This window comes from Mus pahari, chromosome 2, assembly GCF_900095145.1.
Source record: "Mus pahari chromosome 2, PAHARI_EIJ_v1.1, whole genome shotgun sequence".
In the NCBI taxonomy this organism is placed as follows: domain Eukaryota; kingdom Metazoa; phylum Chordata; class Mammalia; order Rodentia; family Muridae; genus Mus; species Mus pahari.
In genome coordinates, this window is record NC_034591.1 from 85,454,347 (window position 1) to 85,475,695 (window position 21,349).

The window sequence follows — 21,349 nt, forward strand, 5'->3', positions numbered from 1 at the left end:
AAAGAGAGAGGTAAATATGATGAACTCACCAAATGCCTCATCCCGTTTTCACAATAGTGAGAGGGCTTTGTGGTTTTACTTCACACGGAGGGATGAGTTAGTGACTTTCTCAGCCAACAGGAAGAGTCAGTATCTCAAAGATCGTACATGTGGAAGGGTACACAACTTTAAGGGCTGTAGAGTCCTAAGCGCCCACTCGGGTTAGAGAAGAAGGTGATGGTTCCGTTGCTCAGTTCTGATGGAGGAAGGCTTTCTCAGAGAGTTTTTGTGCGTTTGTTTGTTTTTCAGTTGCCCACTTCATCCATGTCTACATCTGTTTATTTAATTTTTGAAAGTAAGAAACATGTAAGTTCCAGCTGGGTCAATGACACTTGAATTTTGGGAAACCTCTTATTCACTTCACCCTTATAATGGAAGGTTAGGTCAAAAGATACCTTGCTCTGCCTCAAGGCTTTTCAGCTAGGGCCCTCAGGTGAGAAGAGGAAGGCGGCCAGAGAATGAGGACTACAGAGTTTCTCTCACTAGGAGTAATTTAACTAGGTATTTCCGCCTTCAGGCACTGCTGGGAACCCGCCTGCACCTGCTCCCTTCCTTTAAGTGATTTCATTTGAACGGGAGGGGAAGTTTTAAGCTCGAAGTCAATCAGTCATCCCCTACCAGACTAAATCATGAGTGTCAAACACCTACAGCCCCAGGTTCAGAAGATAGGCAGCTGAGGGCAGACATCCCTTAACCTGCAAGGTACTTTAGGCTGAGGCTCAATTTGGGTTGTAGTAGAGGGGTTTTTGTAGGGGAGAAACTGAAGCCTTGCCTCTAGATTATTGTGGAAGATCAGCTTCCCGGCTATTGTAATGACTTGTTAGTGTTCCACAACAACACACTTGACTTCGCAGAAATGAGGGAACAGGAAGCATTAAGCTTGATGTAATTGGTGAGTGGCTTGTACAGCCAATGGCAAGAAGACCAATGTGCTCATAAATATGGGTTTAGGGAAGTTGCTTAACAGTCTCACCACCAAGATTAATATTGCCCAACAGCTAAATGAGACTAGTACCTCCTACATCATAATAGAACTCTTACGAGAAAATACTCTTATGAAATGGAGCCTCGATGGGTCGCGCACTTGAGCAGAAGTAATGTGGAGGTCAGCCTGGAGAAGTAGGCTACCAAACCAAAGCGGAATCCCCATGTCTGTCATCTAGTTGGCAGAGCAAGTGTCGCTGTCCTGTGCGGACACGAAGTGAAGCATCACGTTTAGCATCCGCAGTCCTAGAGTGAACTCAGGCCCTAACCTCGGAGGGATCGGTGCAGACGTGGGATATAGCAGGTTCAGGCTAGGTGTTGGGACACTGTGGATGGCCCCGGCAGCTCCCTTTAGCCCTTACTCTCTGCCAGACCGGACTGACTGGTTCCAACAGCTCACCCAAAGGAATTTGGGTGGCCATACCTCTCCGTGGAGTACCGCCCCCGCCTCCCACCGGTGAGATAACATCAAACAGCACCCGCCTCTGGGCTAACGAAAGCCAGGAGAGGAAACCGATACTTGCCTGCCCGCCTAGGCTCCACCTCTCCCGGCTTCCATTGCTAGGCAACTACACCTTTCACCTCTTGGGAAACACTGGAGAACTAGCAGTAAATGTTAGAATTTCAGGAAAGGATCCAGAGCTGCTACCCCACCCCATTCTCCCATGCTGCTCTCATTCTCCCAACTTCTACCTTTAGGTTTTTCCTCCCCCCTCCCCCCAACTCCCAATAGCAAGCCTTTATACAATCTATCGCCAGCAAGTGCGTGTCCTTACAAAAAAGAAGCAGACTCTCATCCCTATTCTTCAGAAGATGAGTCTCAGAGACCTGAAGTTGCCCAGTCATTTATATCCTAGGACTGCTGGGAGAGGGCTTTGCTCCTTCACGTGGCTTAAAAGCCACCAAGGAAGGTTTGCCTGTTAATAAGCAGGCAAAGGCTGCGTCCATCTCCCACTCCTGTTCAGATCTGAAGGCGGTTAGTTTTAGCACTTCCTTCAAAGGAACAGCAACCTCCAAGTTTACATTTTTCCCTCCACCCACTGCTGAGGATGGAACCGAGGGCCTGGTCAGATGCAGAGGCAAGCACACTACTCGCCCAGCCTCCAGGAAACACCAGAGCATCAACAGTAAATGTTATAATTTCACAAGGAGGCATTAGAATTTAAAATATAAAATTCAATCATTAGACAAAGGGGAACAATAAAATGATATAAATCTAGAGGGATTTTTCACACAGCCTATCTTTTTAGGTGTGCCTTTCCCATATTTTATTAAACTCGAGTTGTTTTAAAAAACAGCAGCATTATCAAAGACATCTGTACAAACATTTTACAAAAGAAAACTCTAGGATCAGCTACATCAAGGACAAGCAGAAAAATAGATGCAGTCCAACAAAGACATTTAAAATGACTTCAGACGTCGGAAATGCCTTTTCTTCTACAAACGATGGCAGACGAATACTGCACGGGATCGATTAGTGAACTGCTCTTTCTTTCCTGAAGGTTGTGAGGCAGGGAGCGAATGGGTCACCAACAAGCCAGGACAGCCAAATCTCTGCTTTCCCATTTCAAACCGTTTAAGTCTTTGGGTAGATTCAAGTCGCTGGGAAACAACTGGGCTGCCTGGCACTAGCTTCTTAACCAAGCTATCTAGCCTTTGCTTAACTCTCCCGGTCAGGGTCAGGTTTCCAGTGAGTAGACAAGGAATTTCAGAAATGCGTCCTTCAAAACCAAGAGCGAGGAGGTGACCTGTGCTCAGCATCTAGAGAACTTGTTTGTGGAGAGAGAAGGAAGAGGTCAAAGCTGGAAGGAAAATTACCTCCTGATTGAGAATCCACAGGCCAACCCATCTGGTCTGAGGTGCTGAGGAAGCCAGGGAATCTACGAGCTAGGTTCGCTTCTCATCTCCCCCAGCTCCTTAAGCTCCACCTTTTTGTATTTGCCCGACTTCCGCCGTTTGGTGACCACCAAGACCACCACCCCAGCCACTACTGCCACTGAGACGACAGCGATGACAGCAATGAGACCGGCGGTGAGGCGCTTCATGGAGAACTGGGGGGGCTTCTCGTCCAGGTAGTAGATGAGCGTCCGCTCCACCTGCAGAGGTTCCCCACGCACCTGCACGTCCAGGCCGCGGCGGCCCATGAACAGTGACTCGCCTTTGATGTCCCTTTCGAAGTAGTAGGCGGCGTCAGCGATGTCCACGTCTCTCAGGCCCTTCTGCGACGCGTTCTGCCGAAGCTCTATCTGGATGGTGGGCTCCTCATAGTGTACCGCGGATAGGAAGCTGGGGTGCAGCTTGTAGCGTTTCTGGAAAAGCCGCCGCAGCTCGGAGTCTAAGTCAGAGTGGTTGAAAGCTCGGTCGGTCGGGCGGTGGCGCAACTCAATGAGGATGTGGTGGGTTCGCACCACTTCGTCGCAGCGCAGGCTCTGGTCTCCCTTGTCCGTGCGGCGCACGCCCACCGAGTTTACGCACCAGCACACCGAGGTCTGGTTGCACTGGCGCGCCTTGAAGCGGCCCTTGTCGTCACACTCCGGGTCGTAGAGGCCATCGTTGTCCAGGATCGCGTGCTCGCTCGGCATCACCAGGCTGCGGCCGCTCTTTCGGACGCTCATGCGCGCCTTGAGCAGCAGGCACTTGGAAGTTAGCGTGGAGCAGTCGACCAACACCTGTGAGCCCATTGCCCGACATTGGCAGATCCCGCCTGGGCCATTTGTGTCACAGACCGTCATCTTGTTGGTGGGGCATGTACAGTTGCTCTGAGCCGTGCAAAAGCGGGTCGCCATCGCCAGCAGTAGCAGTAGCAGCGGTGCTAGATTCAAGCCCCTCGCCATGGTGGGGTGGAGTAGAACGGACCTACAACTACAGACCAGAGGCAGGGATTATGAACGATCAGGCTGGGTAGGACACTGCAGGTGACTCCTGCCGGGCTGTTCCCTCCAGCTCTTATAAGCTCCTGTACCTGTAGGACTGGTTAGCTAGTGACTCACTCAATGGAATTTGGGTGGCGCTCCCTCTTCCCAGGTCCCGCGGAAGAAGCCGCCCGCCCTGAGCTGCCTGAGATAGGATCAGGCAGGAGAGGTTGCTTCTGCCATCTGCTGACCAAAACCCCATAGAGGAAACCAGTACTTACCTGGCCCCACCCTGGAAAAGCTGTCCTCCTCATGGCTCAGAACCAGGGCGTCCCACCTTTCCTAGTGCACCTCAGGAGTTCCTCCAGAGGCCCAACTCCCGACTCCCACGCCCCTATAATTCCAGACCACATAATCCCGTACCTCCTTTTTCTCTCTCAACTCCCATCTTCAGTTGCATTCCTTCCCTTTCTTCTTCCTCCAGAACACCTTATAACACAGTTAAACACTTCACTAACATAAGCGTGATCACGTGCCTTTGTCTGTAAGCCCTATTCTAGGTGAGATGATGCAGCTGAGGCAGGGAGACCTGAAGTCACCCAGCCACTGATTTCCTAGGATTCTACCTGGGTTTTCTGCTTGGGTTTAGGAACTATAAATGAGTATTTATGAAAACAAAACGTTGCAGCATCTGAAGACAGGCTAGTGAAACAATTCTATTGCTACATCACCCGCACAATCCAGTTGTCATGGCGTGCCACATATGAAAAGTACTATTGAACACACACATATGCCTGTACTTGTTTAAGATAAATGAAAAGAAAAAAATTGTAGAGTAAGTCAGTCCACTAGGAGAGATGTACAATTTGATTCTAAGAGAGCAAATTTTTTTTATTTTCTTTCCCTGTATTCAATGATATAATGAGAGAAGGGAGCCTGTGAGAAACTGTGCTTCTTTAATAGGATGAAGGAGTAACAATCTCTTTTAGAATCTAGAGAAAGTCCACCATTCAAAGCTGTGGTAAAATTAACAATAATTAACAAACTATAATTATTTCCAGGTCCACCTTCAAAATACATTTTATATATATCAGCATTTAATGTACGCCACTAGAATACTGAACAAGGGTGTCATTTAACTCATGGTAGCCAGTCGGGCCTCTCTGCACCATTAATTTTCAAGCAATTCCTGAGGCAGACAGATGCAAACATATTATTTTGTCTTTACAGACAGAGGAAGTCGAGACACGAGGGACAAATGCTTACCCAATAGCACTAGGAGATCTGGGCACACACCTCTGATTTCTACCCCCACCATCTCTTGAACAACTAGCTTATCCTGTCCAGCCTCCACCCACCTTGCCTCAGAGAAAGATCTAAAGCACAAATGTGTACACATCTTTTTTGTTGAGAATACTGTGTGTGTGTGTGTGTGTGTGTGCGCGCACGTGCGCGCGCGCATTGGTATATGTACAGGTAAGGAGACATCTTGGCTCTAAGAACAAAGTTCATATTTTATGAACTGGTGCACAGTGCCAACTGCTGTCATAGTTACTGCCATCATCATTGCATCCCAGCAAACTTCTCAGACTTCCACCAGCCTTTGCAGAGTTTGTACCTAGAATCTCCTATTCTTTTTTTTTAAACTTATTTTATTAGATATTTTCTTCATTTACATTTCAAATGCTATCCTGAATGTCCCCTATACCCTCCCCTCACCCTGCTCCCCTACCCACCCACTCCCACTTCTTGGCCCTGGCTTTCCCCTGTATGGGGCATATAAAGTTTGCAAGACCAAGGGGCATCTCTTCCCAACGATGGCTGACTAGGCCATCTTCTGCTACATATGCAGCTAGAGACATGAGCTCTGGGGGTACTGATTAGTTCATATTGTTGTTCCACCTAAAGGGTTGCAGACCCCTTCAGTTCCTTGGGTACTTTCTCTAGCTCCTCCATTGGGGTCTCTGTGTTCTATTCTATAGATGACTGTGGGCATCCACTTCTGTATTTGCCAGGCGTTGTCATAGCATCGCAGAGATAGCTATATCAGTGTCCTTTCAGCAAGATCTTGCTGGCATATGCAATAGTGTCTGCGTTTGGTGGCTGATTAAAAACTATGGAATGCTTCAAGAATTTGTGTGTCATCCTTGCGCAGGGGCCATGCTAATCTTCTCTGTATCATTCCAATTTTAGTATATGTGCTGCCGAAGCCAGTATGAATCTCCTACTCTTTATCTGTTTCAGTATATAATTGTGATTTTCTGCTCAACTCCTTGGTTACTTTCAAGAAGCTTTTTCTGATACATCTGTCCCCGATCCACTCAGGAATATGTTGTTTGCTTTTACTTCCTTATTTTTTGCATCCTAGGATTAGCAAAAATTACCCTTCCTGGGTCTCTGTTGCCCAGAGTAAAGTGGGTACATCAGAGGCTCTGTTTCCTAGATTATTGTTTTTTTCTGAGAATCAAACTAAATAGACAAGGCAGTGAATGGTGAAGCTTTGTAAATTCCAAGACAATGTTATATTCTGTTAAAAAAATACCCCATCTCCTCACTTTTCAAGTGATTTGCTAGGTGGTCACAGTCTACTGTCTACTTGTAATGCCACCTCATTTTCATTCCTCTGAGTCCCAATCCAGATGGAGGAAAGCTAGTGGGGAGGCAGTCTCAGGGCTGATCCATATAGGTGATCATGTGTTAACTACTTAGTTACCTCATGGGAGTTTGTTATGTACTGGGAGGAGCGGAGTTGCCGGTGTCCGAGTCTGGTATTCTCAATGTGAAGTTAGAGTGAGCAAAGATGACCTCCATATCTCCTGGCTTCCTTCTTTAATAGCTGGTCCTGCCAGGCTTTCCCCAACAGGCACAAACTGATCCAGCTCCAACTCTCTCTTCCTCTAATTAAAAGCAAAATCAAGTACTAGTTTAATTTCTTTGTGTTTTTATTGTAATGTAGAAAAATACTTAACAAAAGTTTCACATCATTTCAGGATTGTCCAGTGCTTACAAGCGGCAGCAGCCATGCCAGAGTACTGCATCTCTGGCACAGAATATACAGGAGGCACTAGGTACTGTGGGTTGGTTTAATTCACAGTGAATTGTGCCCAGAATGTCACAATATTGATATGACACTCCCTGGAGTGTATATGTGAACTAAGTGTTTATGACCTGGGAGAGATTAATATCATCACATGTGACATCTTTGATTACCATCCCTTCCTTAGCCCACCTTCCAAACACGTAGTTTTAAGGAAGACTAGATAATGGCACCCTGAGATTGCATCTACATATGTGCCTGAACATAGAATTTGAATAAGACTTGTGCCTGTAGAAAAAGGGACTGTGTTCTGATGAGGGACTGCCTTTAGGGAGTTAGAGTTAGGATTAGGGTTTGGAATGGCCTTTTAGGTTTAGTAGGTTTAATGTTAGGATTAGAGTTTCTGCTTGGTGGTTAAAACATGAGTTAGTTTTAAATTTAGTGGTTAGGGTTCAGGTTAGTGTTACAATTTGGGTGGGGGTTATGTTTAAGGTTGGTATTTGGGGGTTAGGGATAAAGGTAGGAGACAGAATTAGGCTTCGTGTTCAGGTAAAGGTATTTGGTCAGTGTTGACTTAGGGTTGAGGCTGAGTTCACTTTAGAGTTACGGTTGGAAAGTTAGGGGTAGGCTTTAGTTTTGGTTAGTGTTACTAGGTTTGGGGCAGATTAGGGTTAGGAGTAGAGAATGAGTTAGTGTTGAGGTTTGAGTTTTAAGGTTTGTTTTAGGGGTTACTGTCAGGATTACAGTTAAGGTTTAGTTCATTTGGGTTAGGTTGTAATTAGGGTTAGTGGTAGGGTTCAGAAGAGTTTAGGGTCAATGTTGGGTTAGGATTAAGTTTAAGGGTTAGGGGGTTAAGGTTAGGGATACTGTTCTGAGCTTTTGTAAGGCTAGTGTTAGGCAGTTGGCACTGGGATTATGTTTATGTTTAGATTTGGTGTTGGTTTCGGGTTAGGATTAGAGTTTAGTTTGGGGTAGTATTGGAGTGTTAGGGTTAGGGCAGCATTTATGGTTATATTAAGTTTATTAGTATTAGTTTTAGGTTTATGGTTAGGATTACATTGTATATAGGGTTAAGGTGGATTAGATGTAGGGTTAATCTGAAGGTGTTGTGAGGGATAGTGGTTCAGGGCAGAATTAGGGTTTCTGGTTGCTGATATATTTAGGGCCAGTGCTCAATCTAGGGGTAAAATTATGGTGACAGGTAAGATTTGGCTTTGATGTCAATTTAGGTAGAGGTTAGGTGTAGACTTAGAGTAGGGTTAGAGTTATGGTCAGGATTAAGGTTAGATGTGAATGTGAGTGTTTCATTTGCCTTGGGATTATGGTTAGAGTCAGAGCTAAGTCTAGGCTTAGGACGCAGGGAAAAGGAGAGTTTAGCATTAGCTTAAGCACAGAGTTTGTGTTAAAAATTGCTTTATGGTTAGTTTTAGACTTAGTTTTTTTGTTCCTGTGGATGGTTTTGGCTATGGTCTCTTTAGGGTTCTTGTATGGTTATGCTTAGAAATATCATTAGTGTTAGGACTAGACAGGGTTATTTATACTAGGGCTAGGCTAGGGTTAGGATTATGTCTGTGGTTAGTACTAGAGGTAGAGAAAATTAGGCTCATTTCTAAGATTGTTAGAGTTAGAGGTATTGCTTGAGTTATGGTTTTGGGGTTAGTGTTAAGACTAGAGACTGTTTTAGGTATATTTCTAAGATTAATGTTAGAGTTGGAGATAGGCTTAGAGTCAAGGTCAGTGCTACATTGTTGTTAAAATTAGGGTTTGTACTGAGGTTAGGGTTAGAGCTAAGTTTAGGTTCATGGTTCAGAGTGCTGGGAGAGCCATTGTTAGGAGTATGGCTATAGATAGCTTAGGGATTGCTATGAAATTCTATAAAAGCTCTGGCTATTGATACAAGAAGAGTTAAGGTTAGTTTTAAACGTAGTTTTAGGAATTTTGCTTGAGGCAGTGCTATAGTTCTATGTAGGGCTAGAGGCATACTTAGGGCAAGAGTTTGAGCTTTTTGAAGGCTCAAGTGAATGCTAGGGTTTGGATTAGTATTCAGTTATGTATGGGTAGAGCTAGTTTTAGGCTTATTGTTAGTGTCTTAGAGTTTTACTGCTGCAAACAGATACCATGACCAAGGCAACTCATATAAAGTGTAACATTTAATTGGGGCTGACTTTTAGGTTCAGAGGTTCAGTCCATTATCATCAAGGTGGCAGCATGGCGTGGCATCCAGGCAGGCAGGCATGGGAAGAGCTGAGAATTCTACATCTTGATCTAAAGGCCTAGAAGACTGACTTCCAGGCAGTCTAGGAGGAGGATCTCAAAACCCACCCACACAGTGACACACTTCCTCTAACAAGGCCAAACCTACTCCAAGAAGAACATACCTCCTAATAGTGCCACTCCTTGGGCCAAGCATATTCAAATTACCATAGTTAGGGCCATGGTTATGACTTTGGTTAGAGGTAAGGTTGGGCTATCGTTAGCAGGAGGATTAGGTTTAAGGTAGAGCTTGGTTCAGGTTGGGGCTAGGTTTGGGTTAAATCTTAGGTTTTAAGACTAGAGTTAGAACTAGTTTTTGTGTTAGGTGTAGAGCTTTGTTTAGTTTTAGGGTTAATGTTAGTAGATTTAGGGCTTGGCTTAGATTTTTTTTTATGGTTAATGCTTGGGTTAATGTTTTGATTAGGTAAGAGGTAGGGTTATGGTTTGACTTAGGACTTGGAAAAAACAGTAATGCTGTTATTTCTGAGGTTAGTTTAAAAGTTAGAGGTAGGCTTGGTGTTAAGATTAGGGCTATAAAAGCTGGAAAGAACCCAGATGTCCCTCAACAGAGGAATAGATACAGAAAATGTGGTACATTTACACAATGGAGTACTACTCAGCTATTAAAAACAATGAATTTATGAAATTCTTAGACAAATGGATGGATCTTGAGGATATCATCCTGAGTGAGTTAACCCAGTCACAAAAGAACACACATGATATGCACTCACCGGTAAGTGGATATTAGCCCAGAAGCTCAGAATACCCAAGATACAATTTGTAAAACACATGAACCTCAAGAATAAGGAAGACCAAAGTGTGAATACTTCGATCCTTCTTAGAAGGGGGAACAAAATACCCATGGAGGGAGTTACAGAGACAAAGTTTGGAGCTGAGACTGAAGAAAGGACCATCCATAGACTGCCCCACTTGGGGATCCATCCCATATACAACCACCAAACCCAGACACTATTTCATATGCCAATAAGAGCTTGCTGACTGGAACCTGATAAAGTTGTCTCCTGAGAGTCTCTGCCAGTGACTGATAAATACAGCAGTGGATGCTTACAGCCATCCATTGGATGAAACACAGGGTCCCCAATGAAGGAGCTAGAGAAAGTACCTAGGGAGTTGAAGGGGTTTACAGCCCTATAGGAATAACAACAATATGAACTAACCAGTACCCCCAAAGCTCCCTGGGAGTAAACCACCAATCAAAGAGAACACATGGTGGGACACATGGCTCTAGCTGCATATGTAGAAGAGGATGGCCTAGTCAGTCACCAATGGGAGGAGAGGCTGTTGGTCCTGTGAAGGTTCTATGCCTCAGTAAAGGGGACTGCCAGGGCCAGGAACCAGGAGTGGGTGGGTTGGTGAGCATGGGGAGGGGGTGAGAGGATAGGGGATTTTTTTGAAGGGGGAAACTAGGAAAGGGGATAATATTTGAAATGTAAATAAGAAAACATCTAATTAAAAAAAAGATTAGGGCTATATTTGTTGTTAGTGTTAGTGTTAATCCTGGAGTTAGTTTTACACGTAAGTTTATATTTAAGGTAAGGTTTGATGGCAGAGCCAAGGTTAGAATTATGGCTACAGTTTAGTTAAAGGTTGGTGCAGAGCTAGTGTAAGAGGAATAGCTAACATTAGAAATAGGATTTATAAACTGGGCGTGGTGGCCCATGCCTTTAATCCCAGCACTTGGGAGGCAGAGGCAGGCGAATTTCTGAGTTCAAGGCCAGCCTGGTTTACAGAGTGAGTTCCAGGACAGCCAGGGCCATACATAGAAACCCTGTCTTGAAAAAACAAGCAAGCAAGCAAGCAAGCAAACAAACAAACAAAAATAAGATTTATGTTAGTTATAGACTTATATTCGATCCAGTCTTGAGGTAGGCTAGTTGTATCAATAGCTGTAGATTTTACAGAACTTCATAGCAAGGCCTAAACTATTCAGGTTTGAGGTAAGTGCGGTAGACTCCATTTAGGTCTAGGGATTTATTTAGAGGTAGTGTTTTAGCTAAAGTTAAGGGTAGTGTTAGAGCTAGGTTTAAGGCTAGTATTCAAATTAAGTCTGTGGCTAGAGCTAGTTTTAAGTTTAGTGTTAGGGATAGTTTTAGATATGAGTTACGTCTAGGGTTAGAATTGGGGCTGTGTTTTGAGTTAGTTTTAAGGTTCAGACTATTGTTAGAGCTGGGCGTGGTGGCACATACCTTTAATCCCAGCACTCAGGAGACAGAGGCAGGTGGATTTCTGAGTTCAAGGCCAGCCTGGTCTACAAAGTGAGTTCCAGGACAGCCAGGGCTATACAGAGAAACCCTGTCTCGGAAAAAAAAAAAAAAGACTAGTGTTAGCATGAATGTTGTTTAGTGTTAGGTTTAGGGGTAGTATAAAGTTTAGGAGGGTTAGGGTAAGATTAGGGTTGGTTAGGATTAAGTTTAAACTTTATTAGGCTTAGAGTTAGGGCTGGTCTAGAGTTAGTGCAGAAGGTAGAGTTATTGAAGTAGGGTAGAAGTTATTGAAGACCTAGTTTTTGGCTGCAGACTTGAGGTAGAGTTATAGTTTTGTTTAGGAGTCAGGATATATTTAGGGCTAGTGTTTAAGCTAAGGCTAAGTGTAGTGTGAAATAGTCTTAATATTAGTGTTAGATTTAAATTCAGGGCTAGGGATTGATTTAGGTCTACTCCTTGACCTAGAGTTTAGCATAGGGTGGGAGCTAGGGTTGGGGCAATAGTTCAAGTTAAATCTTCTGTTAGAGCTACTGTTAGGGTTAAGGTTAGGGTCATGGCTAGTTTTAGAGTTAGGACTATAGATAGCATTAGAACCAGGGCTAGAATAGAGTATGTTCAACATACTCTATTTTAGGGCAAAAACTAGGGCTAAAGTCAGTGTTTCTGTTAGATATGAAATTTTGTTTAGTGTTATAGGGTTAAGACTAGTTTTAGGTAATGGTAGTGGTTAGTGTTAGCACTAGAGTTAACATTAGCACTTGACAAGGGGTAAATTTAGTGTTAACATTTTGATTTTGGTTAGTTTTAGACCTAGTTTTAGTGTTTGGATAAGATGAAGGGTTAAGGTTAGAATTTTGCTTAGGATCTGATTAGAATTATTGTACATTAAGGCTAGGATTAGGGTTAAAATTAAGATTAGAAAGTTTTCCTGTAGGTGCAACAACAATATGAACTAACCAGTACCCCCTGAGCTCGTGTCTGTAGCTGCATTTGTAGCAGAAGATGGCCTAATCGGCCATCATTGTGAAGAGAGGCCCCTTGGTCTTGTAAACTTTATATGACCCAGCACAGGGGAAGGCCAGGGCCAAGTAGTGGGAGTGGGTGGGTAGGGGAGCAGGGGTGGCGGCGGCGGGGGGGGGGGGNGTATAGGGAACTTTCGGGATAGCATTTGAAATGTAAATAAAAATAATAATAATAATAAAAAAAGATTAGAAAGTTTTGGGTTAATGTTAGGTTATGGTAATAAAGGGGTAGGTTTAGTTTAGTGTAATGGCCAAGGTTACCTAGTTAGTGTTAGTTCTAGAGACAGTTCTAGGTTTATTCTAAGATGAATATTAGAGTTACAGTTATGTTTAGACCAGAGTTTGTGTTAGAGAATGAAAGTTTAAGTTATAGTTCTGAGATTAATGTGAAATTTAGAAGTATGGTTAATTTTAAAGTAAGGTTAGGTATAGTATTGGTATTATTTCTAAGGTTATTGTTAGAGTTATCTAGTGTTAACCTTTAGGGCTAGGTTTAAGTTATGGTTAGTGTTACTTGGGTTAGAATTATGGCTAAGTTTAGATTTAGTGTTAGTAGTAGAGACAATGTTAGCATTATGTGTTAGGCAAGAGTTTTGTATAAAGTTGATATAAGGTCTACAATTATTATTAGAAGTAGGGTTTAGTTTTTGAATTTGAGCTAGAGGTAGGCTTACAATTTCTTTAAGACCACTCATGTATTTAAGGCTAGTGTTTAAATTAAGGTTAAATTTAGGGTAAGAGCTAGGGTTTGGGTTATTATTCAAGTTAGGTTTAGTAGCAGAGCAAGTGTTATGTTTAAGGTTAGGGCTAGCATTAAGGATAGGGTTAGAGAAAGGATGAAAGTTTGGCTTAAATGTAGACCCACTTTTAGGATAGGTTTAGGTCAACTCTAGTTTTACAGTTAGTATTTGGGTTTAACATTACCTCATCAAGGCCTATGGACCGAAAGGCACTTGGCAATTAGGATGTCTACATAAGATTTGTCTTTAAACATGCTCCATTTATTCACACAAAGATTCCTTATAATATAAGAATACTGAAGTTAAGCAGACATCTCACCAAGTAATAGAAGTAGTTGATTGGACAGAAAATGCTGCAGGGCTCCTCTGGGGAATCTTCTCCGGTGAGGATGCTTTATAAGCTTGTTGGTTCAACCCACCTCTACTCTGAAGTCTTTTCCTTTAATAGGCTGAGAACATGAAGCAGATATGATGAAGGTCCACGAAGTCCTTAAGAGCCCTGGCCAGTTGGTCTGTGTGAGCCCAGCAACAGTGCCAGAAGTTCAATAATCACTGAATCCAAAGTCACATACAACATCTGGAGTTAGAGAAGCTATGTCTTGGGAGCACAGCAGTGTGATTCTAGAGACCACTTCCAAAATTCCAGTTATTGTATCATTTCACTAGTGGCTGCTTTGTGCTATCTGGACATTCAGTTTGGGGCTGGAATAATACCATAACAACAACACCTGGGCATTGGTTCATTAGCATATCAAGGTCTGTTCAAGGCTAGGTTCCAATCTGAAGTGCTGGGTGGACTGCCTGAGGCTTGCTTCTAAGGGCTACCTTTTAACCATACAAACTCAGGCATTACTTCAGTTATGTTTCTAACAGATAAATAGGTTTCTTTAGTGTTAGGGTTAAGGATAGTTAGGTTTATGCAATGGTTTTGGTTAGTGCTAGGGTTAGGATTGTGATTGTTGTTAGGGTTACAATTAGTATTAACATTAGTACTGCAGTTATTGTCAATCATTTGCTTAGTGTAAGGTTAAAACTATTGCTATTGATATGGTTAGACAAAATGTTAGGGTCAGGGGTAAGGTTTGGGGTTCAAGGACAGGACAAGTGGGCAAAATAGCCAACCAGCTCTCATGGGAATACTAGACCATAATGTGCTTGAAAACAATAGTATTGCAGCTCACATTTGTGTCTGGCTGCCTATCAGTGTCTCAGTAAAAACAGTTGTCCTACTACTGGAGCACAAGCAGATGTGCTTGTACTGAAATGATTGAGCACAGGAGTGTACTTGTATCACAGTGCACATGCTTATCTTGAACAGCAGTGTTGTCATGCATGTAAGAGAACAGCTGTACTTAGATACACGGTTATAGAAACCCAAATGTGATGAGTCCTACAGCAGGACTTAGAGATGTCTGATATCACTCTTCATGGAACTAGACAGTCGCACACAAGGGTATACTGATACATCACTGAAGTCAATGTACTAGTAGAGCAGTGAGTATCCATCTATTATTAAAGCACTACACAATTTTAATATACACCAATAATTAGTCCTTATTATAAGGACTTAGTGTACTGTGAATGCAGTACAAATACCTTTTTGGCCTATGCAAAGGCAATGGGTCCTTAAAAATAACCATCTACTGTCTGCCGCTATAAGAACACCTTAGCAGGGACATATCCAGGGTTATGGCTCAGTGACAGAGCACATGCCCAGAATCTTCACAGCCCTATGTTCTAATTCTGTGCACTGAGTATGTGAATAAATAATTAAAAATTGATTCTAACAGCTTATCAAAGAGCCAAACCAATGGATCCAAAGCCCTTCAATGGAAGCTAAATGTTCTCGACTGCAATGAAGGTTAAATAGTAAGCGGTCCCTTCCGAGTGTTATTTTCATCCTGTCTCTATTTAAATTGTATTAAACCCCCATTGTTCATGTTGATTAAAGCCACTATCTATAACCACGTGCACTGACACATCTTTCTAATACTTATTTCCATGTCTCTGTCAGCCTGTAATGCCAGCACTCAAGATGCACAGGAAAGAGAATTGCAACCTGGGACCACACAGTGAGACGCTGTCTCAAATACCAAAGATATTTATGTAATCCTTTTATGTTCAAAACTTAAGAAATGTCCTTTATCACATACAATATTGCAAAGCCACACCTCTTAAAACATGAATAAAGTCATTTCAAGGACTCACATAGGATGATACCTACCATTCTTTTCTACTTCTGATTTATCATAGGTAGGTCTCAGTTTGACTGCCTTGTCTGCCAATAATGCTATAATGGTTATAGTTAGAACAATGTTTGGGTGTGGTCACAAGCTTATTTTCATCAGCAGTTCCTTGGAAAAAGCTTCGTAGAAACTCCACTGACTTGGATGGTTGACTGTGATGGGATTGATGCTCGTTGCTGCAGAAATCAAGTGCTGAAGAGGGAACTGGGACACTTCACTTTTAACCTATAACTTTGGAACAAAAAGGTTTACTTTCAGAATGTTCTTGAACAGTCTCTCTGAGAAACACAGAAGAAACACACCACTCTGGCTTACCTGTGTATTCAGGAGCACCAGCAGTTTGGTAGCACAGATAGTCTCTTGTCAGCCATCCTAATGAAGTGCTACATAGACCAGACCATCATAACTTGGCTTGCTGGCCTTGTCTGCCACATGAATGTTCCAAGGTAGAAAGACCAGCCCTGTAGCTAAGCACATTAACCAAACTAGTCTATGGATATCTGTTAACCTAGAGTCTCCAAACCAGGCAACAACTCAAATCAATGCCAGGAAAAAAAAAATTCAGATAGACAACAAAAACAGGTTTCTTCAGGGACAGTTTTATACTGTCTTCATCATTAAAAACCCAAGTAAACAAACTTGCCGTCATTAGTCACACACATGTCCTGGTATCATTATATGATGCAAAATGGAAACTTTGAGTGTCACTGAGTCACTGGAATGTGGCATTTAGTTCTGGAAACCCCCGTGTAGCCATCCTCTAGGTTGAGAAACAGAACATGCTCAGGACTTCAGCAGCCCTGCAGGGGCTCCTCTTCAGATGTCACCACTGTCTAACATTGAAAGCTGTAAATTAATTTTGTCTATTTTTAAAAGATTTATTTATTTTATGTATGTGAGTACACCATTTCTGTTTTCACACACACCAGAAGTAGTCATCAGATCCCACTACAGAGGGTTGTGAGCCACCATGTGGTTGCTGGGAATTGAAGTCTGGAAGAGCAGTCAGTGCTCTTAACCACTGAGCCATATCCCCAGACCTAATTTGGTCTGTTTTTGATTTTTACATAGTACATCAGTCCTGCAGAAGCACTTGTTCACTTTTAATTTTTACCTAGTATGGGTTGGAGCAACCTTAGTTTCTAATTTCCAGAACAGTAAAGGCATGCAGTTAACATAGTTGCTAACTTAGCATTACTTTCAACACGAAAATAGCCAGGCATTAGCTGAATAAAACACAGTGATACCCAAATCTATTCTAGGTTCATTCAACAATGTATCTTCCAGTTTTGAAAGCTCTATCTCATCCTCTCACCATCACCTCACTCCCGTGCCAGGAATTAGCTGCATCGCTTGAGACAGAAAAACACTTACCCAACTAGGAGAAGGCACACGACTTGCATGGCCCAGGTTCTGTCCAGAAAGACTGGAGTAACAGCAGTCACTGCCCTTAAAATTCATGAGGGTCATTGAGGGCTGCTGTCTGCCGCCCTAACGTTACGTTCCCAGAGAAACACTTTTCCACAGGGCTGTGACAACTTGAAAGCAGGACTTTGGTCAGATCTTAGCAAAGAAAGCTAAAAAGTAACTGGACAGATATCCCACCCTCTTCTTTTTGCATAGGTTCTAGCCAGCACCAAAACAGAGCAAGACAATGTGTTTGCTCACCAGATCTGATAGAAAATTACCTAAAATATTAAACTTAGAGAATTCTAAGTTAATCGGAGAAAACTTTCTACTCAATACATGTTTTTTTTCTTCCATTGCTTCTGTGTCACTTCTGATATGAACACATATAGATTAATTATTTTTAATTTTTTGTTTTTACTTTATGTGTAGGAGCATTTGCCTGAAAGTATGTATGTGTAGCATGTGTTTGTAATGCCCAAGAAGTCTAGAAAGGTGCATCAAATTCCCTGAAAATTGGAGTTTTAGACATTTGTGAGCTGACATATCAGTGCTGGAAAGAGAACTTGAGATCCTCTATAAGAACAGCAAGTGCTCTTAACCACTGAGCCATCTGTCCAGCTCCAGGAAAGGTACAAATAAAATATGGCTTAAGTCACCAGTAGTACTGCTTTTTTATTTGTGTGTGTGTGTGTGTGTGTGTGTGTGTATAATATTTATGTACCTATTGGCATATGTGCACTCATACACATGTGATTATGATCAGTCTGGCCAAACCAGTGAGCTCCAGGTTTAGCGAGAGACCCTGTCTCAAATAAGGTAGAAAACAATAGAGGAAAAACTTCATGTTAACCTCTGCCCTACGTACACTCCCTGACATTTTTGCTCTAAGTAGCTAGAGAGACTTGATGGTGTGGAATGGTATAAACCACGGTTCTTACTGTTTACCTAAGACGAATATTAAAACAGACAATAAAATCAGCCCTTCAGCTCACAGACTTTGCATCAAAGTTTCTAATGTATTTTTTGCAGCTGTGACTATTGCTATTGATGTTCCTAGTGGGTTATGATAGGGAACTGAACTGGTTCTGGCATAATGAGCTAGTAGTCAGTCATTTAAACTGTGCATCCCAGCTAGCACTCGGAATTCTTCACCTGTTAGTTTGTCATCTTCATTATCAACTAACAAGTCTTAGTTTTCTAGAATCTAAGCAACTACATAGCATGTGAATATAAGCATGGCACAGTTCTACGAAGAATGGTCACTGTAAGATACATATAAAATGTTCAAGCAAAGTGCAGCGCCCAAAAGGGACTGTGGCTCCACCTCGTGGACGTCTGCGAAAACTGCATTCCTGAGGTGTGGGAGGCTAAGGGAAAGGGAAGTGGAATGTAATCCACTGAAAGCAACAGAAAAAGTTACAGCTGACCAAGGAAGGGAGAGCTCCAAGAAACCTGTAAATCTCATTTCAAATTTTAATTGCATTCCACAATAAGGACAAACTTAAAAATCTTACATCTTTATTCATTTTTGAAAAAAAAAAGTGGGCAAATTATTCTGTGGTAAAGCTGACATTTGAGCTTTGACATTCTTTTACTTTGACTCTCACATGTGAACTGTTGTTACCAAGTTTCCTTAGATGTTTTTAGAAGTTCAAGTTTATGTAGTCATAAGTAGAAACACTCAAGATGTGAATTTAGTAGCAGATATTAAGGAGCAGACATAAAAATAGGACAAATGAAACATCAATGGCCGCTTCCCAAAACAAAACAAATAAACAAGCAAACGAAAACCACGGGCCATTTCCATTTACTGTGGAGTCCGGTTTGAGAGGAACAACAATCGGCTTTAGAACCCGTGGAATGTGGCCCAATAGATAGCATGACCGTGCTTGTCCCTGAGAGAGGCCGATCCCTGAGGACTAAGTGTCCGGAGGACTCCATGTTATGGAGCATAGCTCTGCTCGTGGTTCTCTCGGTCTTCACATCCTTCCGATCTAGGTGTTGTGTGAAGATTCTAAGGGGGCTTCCAGCCCCTCGCTGAGTGACATCGTCCGCACTCACAATAAGAGTGCTTGATCTTTCTCAAGCATGGCTGTTAGAAGAGGTAAAATGTTCAGTCTTCATCCTAGGAAAGAACTTCGAAATGTAGATTGTCAGCAATGACCACCATCCTTAGAAAGAATTTGAAAAAATAAATTGTTAGTGAGGTAACATTTTTTTTTTTTGCCCTCAGTTTTCTGATATGACTTAATAAAAACTTGTTAATGAGTAGATGTGCTCCCTGAGGACTTAAAGTAGGACTGACTGACAGCTTTTTATATAGAAGTTTAAATTTGTGATTCTTTAAGATTTTTATAAGATTACTTTTTAAGATAAATACTAAAATAATTGACTGTTTCTTTTTAGCTGCAGATTGCTTCCCGTGAGTAAGAAAAAACTGGCTGAGAAAATTACCTTGCTTGCACACACTTCGTTAATGTATGACAAGGTGTTTAGTTATAAATGCATTTGCTTGCATACACTTTGTTAATGTATGACAAAGTGTTTAGTTATGAATGTATTTGGGTCCTAGGGAATAATTTTGAATTTTTTAACCTGCACTATGTAATGTTTATTCATGTAATGATATTGGGGGGAGACATACTTTTTTCCATAATCATTCATTAGAAGAAAAACAGAATAGCACATTGCAATTTTTATATTGCTTGAAAGATTTTGCTGGGATATATAAGTTATGGGAGAAAAGTTGTTGGAGCCAGCTTGTTTGAGTTTACTCCATCCACTCAATTTGTGAATGTGTGTGTATGTGTATAGGTACCTATGTATTTATATATGGATGCATGTATGCTTGCATGTATGTATGTTTGCATGTATGTATGTATGTATGTATGTATGTAAAGTGATTGGAGCTTGCTTGTTGGAACGTGTCTTGCTTCTTCCCTCTTCTCTCTCTCTCTCCCTCTGCATGCGTGTGTCTGTGTGTGATTTTTTTCTCTCTTTTCCCCTTTTCTCCAGTTGCTAGATCATCAGCAGTGGCCCCCAGTCCCTGACTCTATGCTGTTTGTCAGTTTACCTTGGTCATCTAAGCTGGCCTTTGACAGGTTACCTACAATAATTCCTTTAGTAAAACTCTATTTCAAAAGCATTATAGGTTTAATAGTTGGTAAAACTAGAGATAATGTATATAGAAAGAGTCTTTTTATGAATAGAAACTCATTTACATAGAACAGTATAGCACCAGAAGTATGGTGGGAATTGTGTGTCTGAATTCTAGACCCCATGTTTCCTGAGGGTTAAAGAACACAGCCCCTGACCGCAGCTTGCCCAGATGCTAATGGTTAATACAGTGAAAAATGCCATGAAGGGTCAGCTGCCGTACCACTGTGCCTGGGCTCCCAGGAGACTAAAAATGGCTCCCAGATATGCTCTCCTCCGTTTATCAGGCACAGTACTTCGGTAATGTCAAAATTAATTTTCTACATGAAAATGGAAATATAGTTCCTGTGTCTTAATAGAATAAGAGATTCTCATCCAAGGAGTTTGACACCTACCACACAATTTCCAGGTACAATTTTAGATCTCATAGTTTTGGTCTTGGTCTTCAGGGCTAAGTGGTTCTCCATGCAGCTGCCATATAGCAGGTAGTACGGATTTCCATTCCTACAGACATCACCAAACCAGTCACCCACATAGGAGCCCTTGCTATGGTCCCCCCCGCCCCCATGGTTTATACTGTGTACACAGCCAGGGTGGTTCCTCTCGTGAGGGCTGAAGCTGGTGCGTTCTCACAGTTCACTCTCTGTCTTCAGACTCACAAACATGAGTCATACAAAGATACTCTGTCTCAAAAGACAAACAAAACAAAACACCCCCAAAGCAAACAAAAACAACAAAACAAAAACCGAAAAATCAAAACCCAAAATAAAGCAACAAAGGACATAGTGTTGTGCATCTGTAATCCCAACAATAGGGAGACAAACGGAGGAGGAACCTTATCTATGTGTGAAGTCTAAGCAAGCCTGGGCCACAAGAGAGCCTTCCTCCAAAACAAACAGAAAAATGTCCACAGTACTTTTCATTTCCTGAAATGTTAGAGCAGAAATGGAAGAAGAATTTTCACATTCCTTCAGAAGAGAAAAAAATGTCAATAATTGTTGGCCCAGGTCCTGTGCCACTGCTGGTCAAGTTGGCTTGGGGAAGTGACAGGCAGGGAGTTTCCCTGCATTTATCTCATGCCACCACTGGGCGGGTGCTGGGCTTCAGGGAAGTGCCCAGACACTACTTAGGGGTGGGTTGGGGGTAGAAAAGCTCAGCCTGAGATGTGGGAAGGCCTAAGCTGGTATTCCCTGGCTTCTGGACCCCTAGTTGTCACTAGAAAACCTACACAGAGAAGTCAGGAAGGAAGTGTCAGGGGTTCATGGGTCCACGACCCTAGGCCAGGAATCAGGGGCTCTCAAACTCCTGGACATTCAGGTGCCTCAGTCATGAGGAGTTGAGAGCAGAGTTGGGGGTTTGTGAAGGGGAGCTCTAGCTTAGTTCAA

General features: G+C 42.4%; 1 protein-coding gene and 1 non-coding gene across 2 annotated transcripts; both read right to left on the reverse strand.

The window, feature by feature from the left end:
* Window positions 1-2,233: 2,233 nt before the first annotated feature.
* Window positions 2,234-3,967, reverse strand: Tacstd2 (tumor associated calcium signal transducer 2). The gene has a single exon (XM_021191347.1). It carries the CDS (start codon window positions 3,855-3,857, stop codon window positions 2,904-2,906), a length of 954 nt encoding a protein of 317 aa, XP_021047006.1. The 5' UTR covers window positions 3,858-3,967; the 3' UTR covers window positions 2,234-2,903.
* A 2,018-nt stretch (window positions 3,968-5,985) lies between these two features.
* Window positions 5,986-6,092, reverse strand: LOC115063432. Its single transcript, XR_003843311.1, has one exon. It is a non-coding gene; the product is annotated as a U6 spliceosomal RNA (small nuclear RNA).
* Between the last annotated feature and the right edge of the window lie 15,257 nt (window positions 6,093-21,349).

What these genes read in the sequence shown, in the direction of transcription:
- Tacstd2 (XM_021191347.1), bottom strand. Translation starts at nt 3,857, where the DNA reads ATGGCGAGGGGCTTGAATCTAGCACCGCTGCTACTGCTACTGCTGGCG.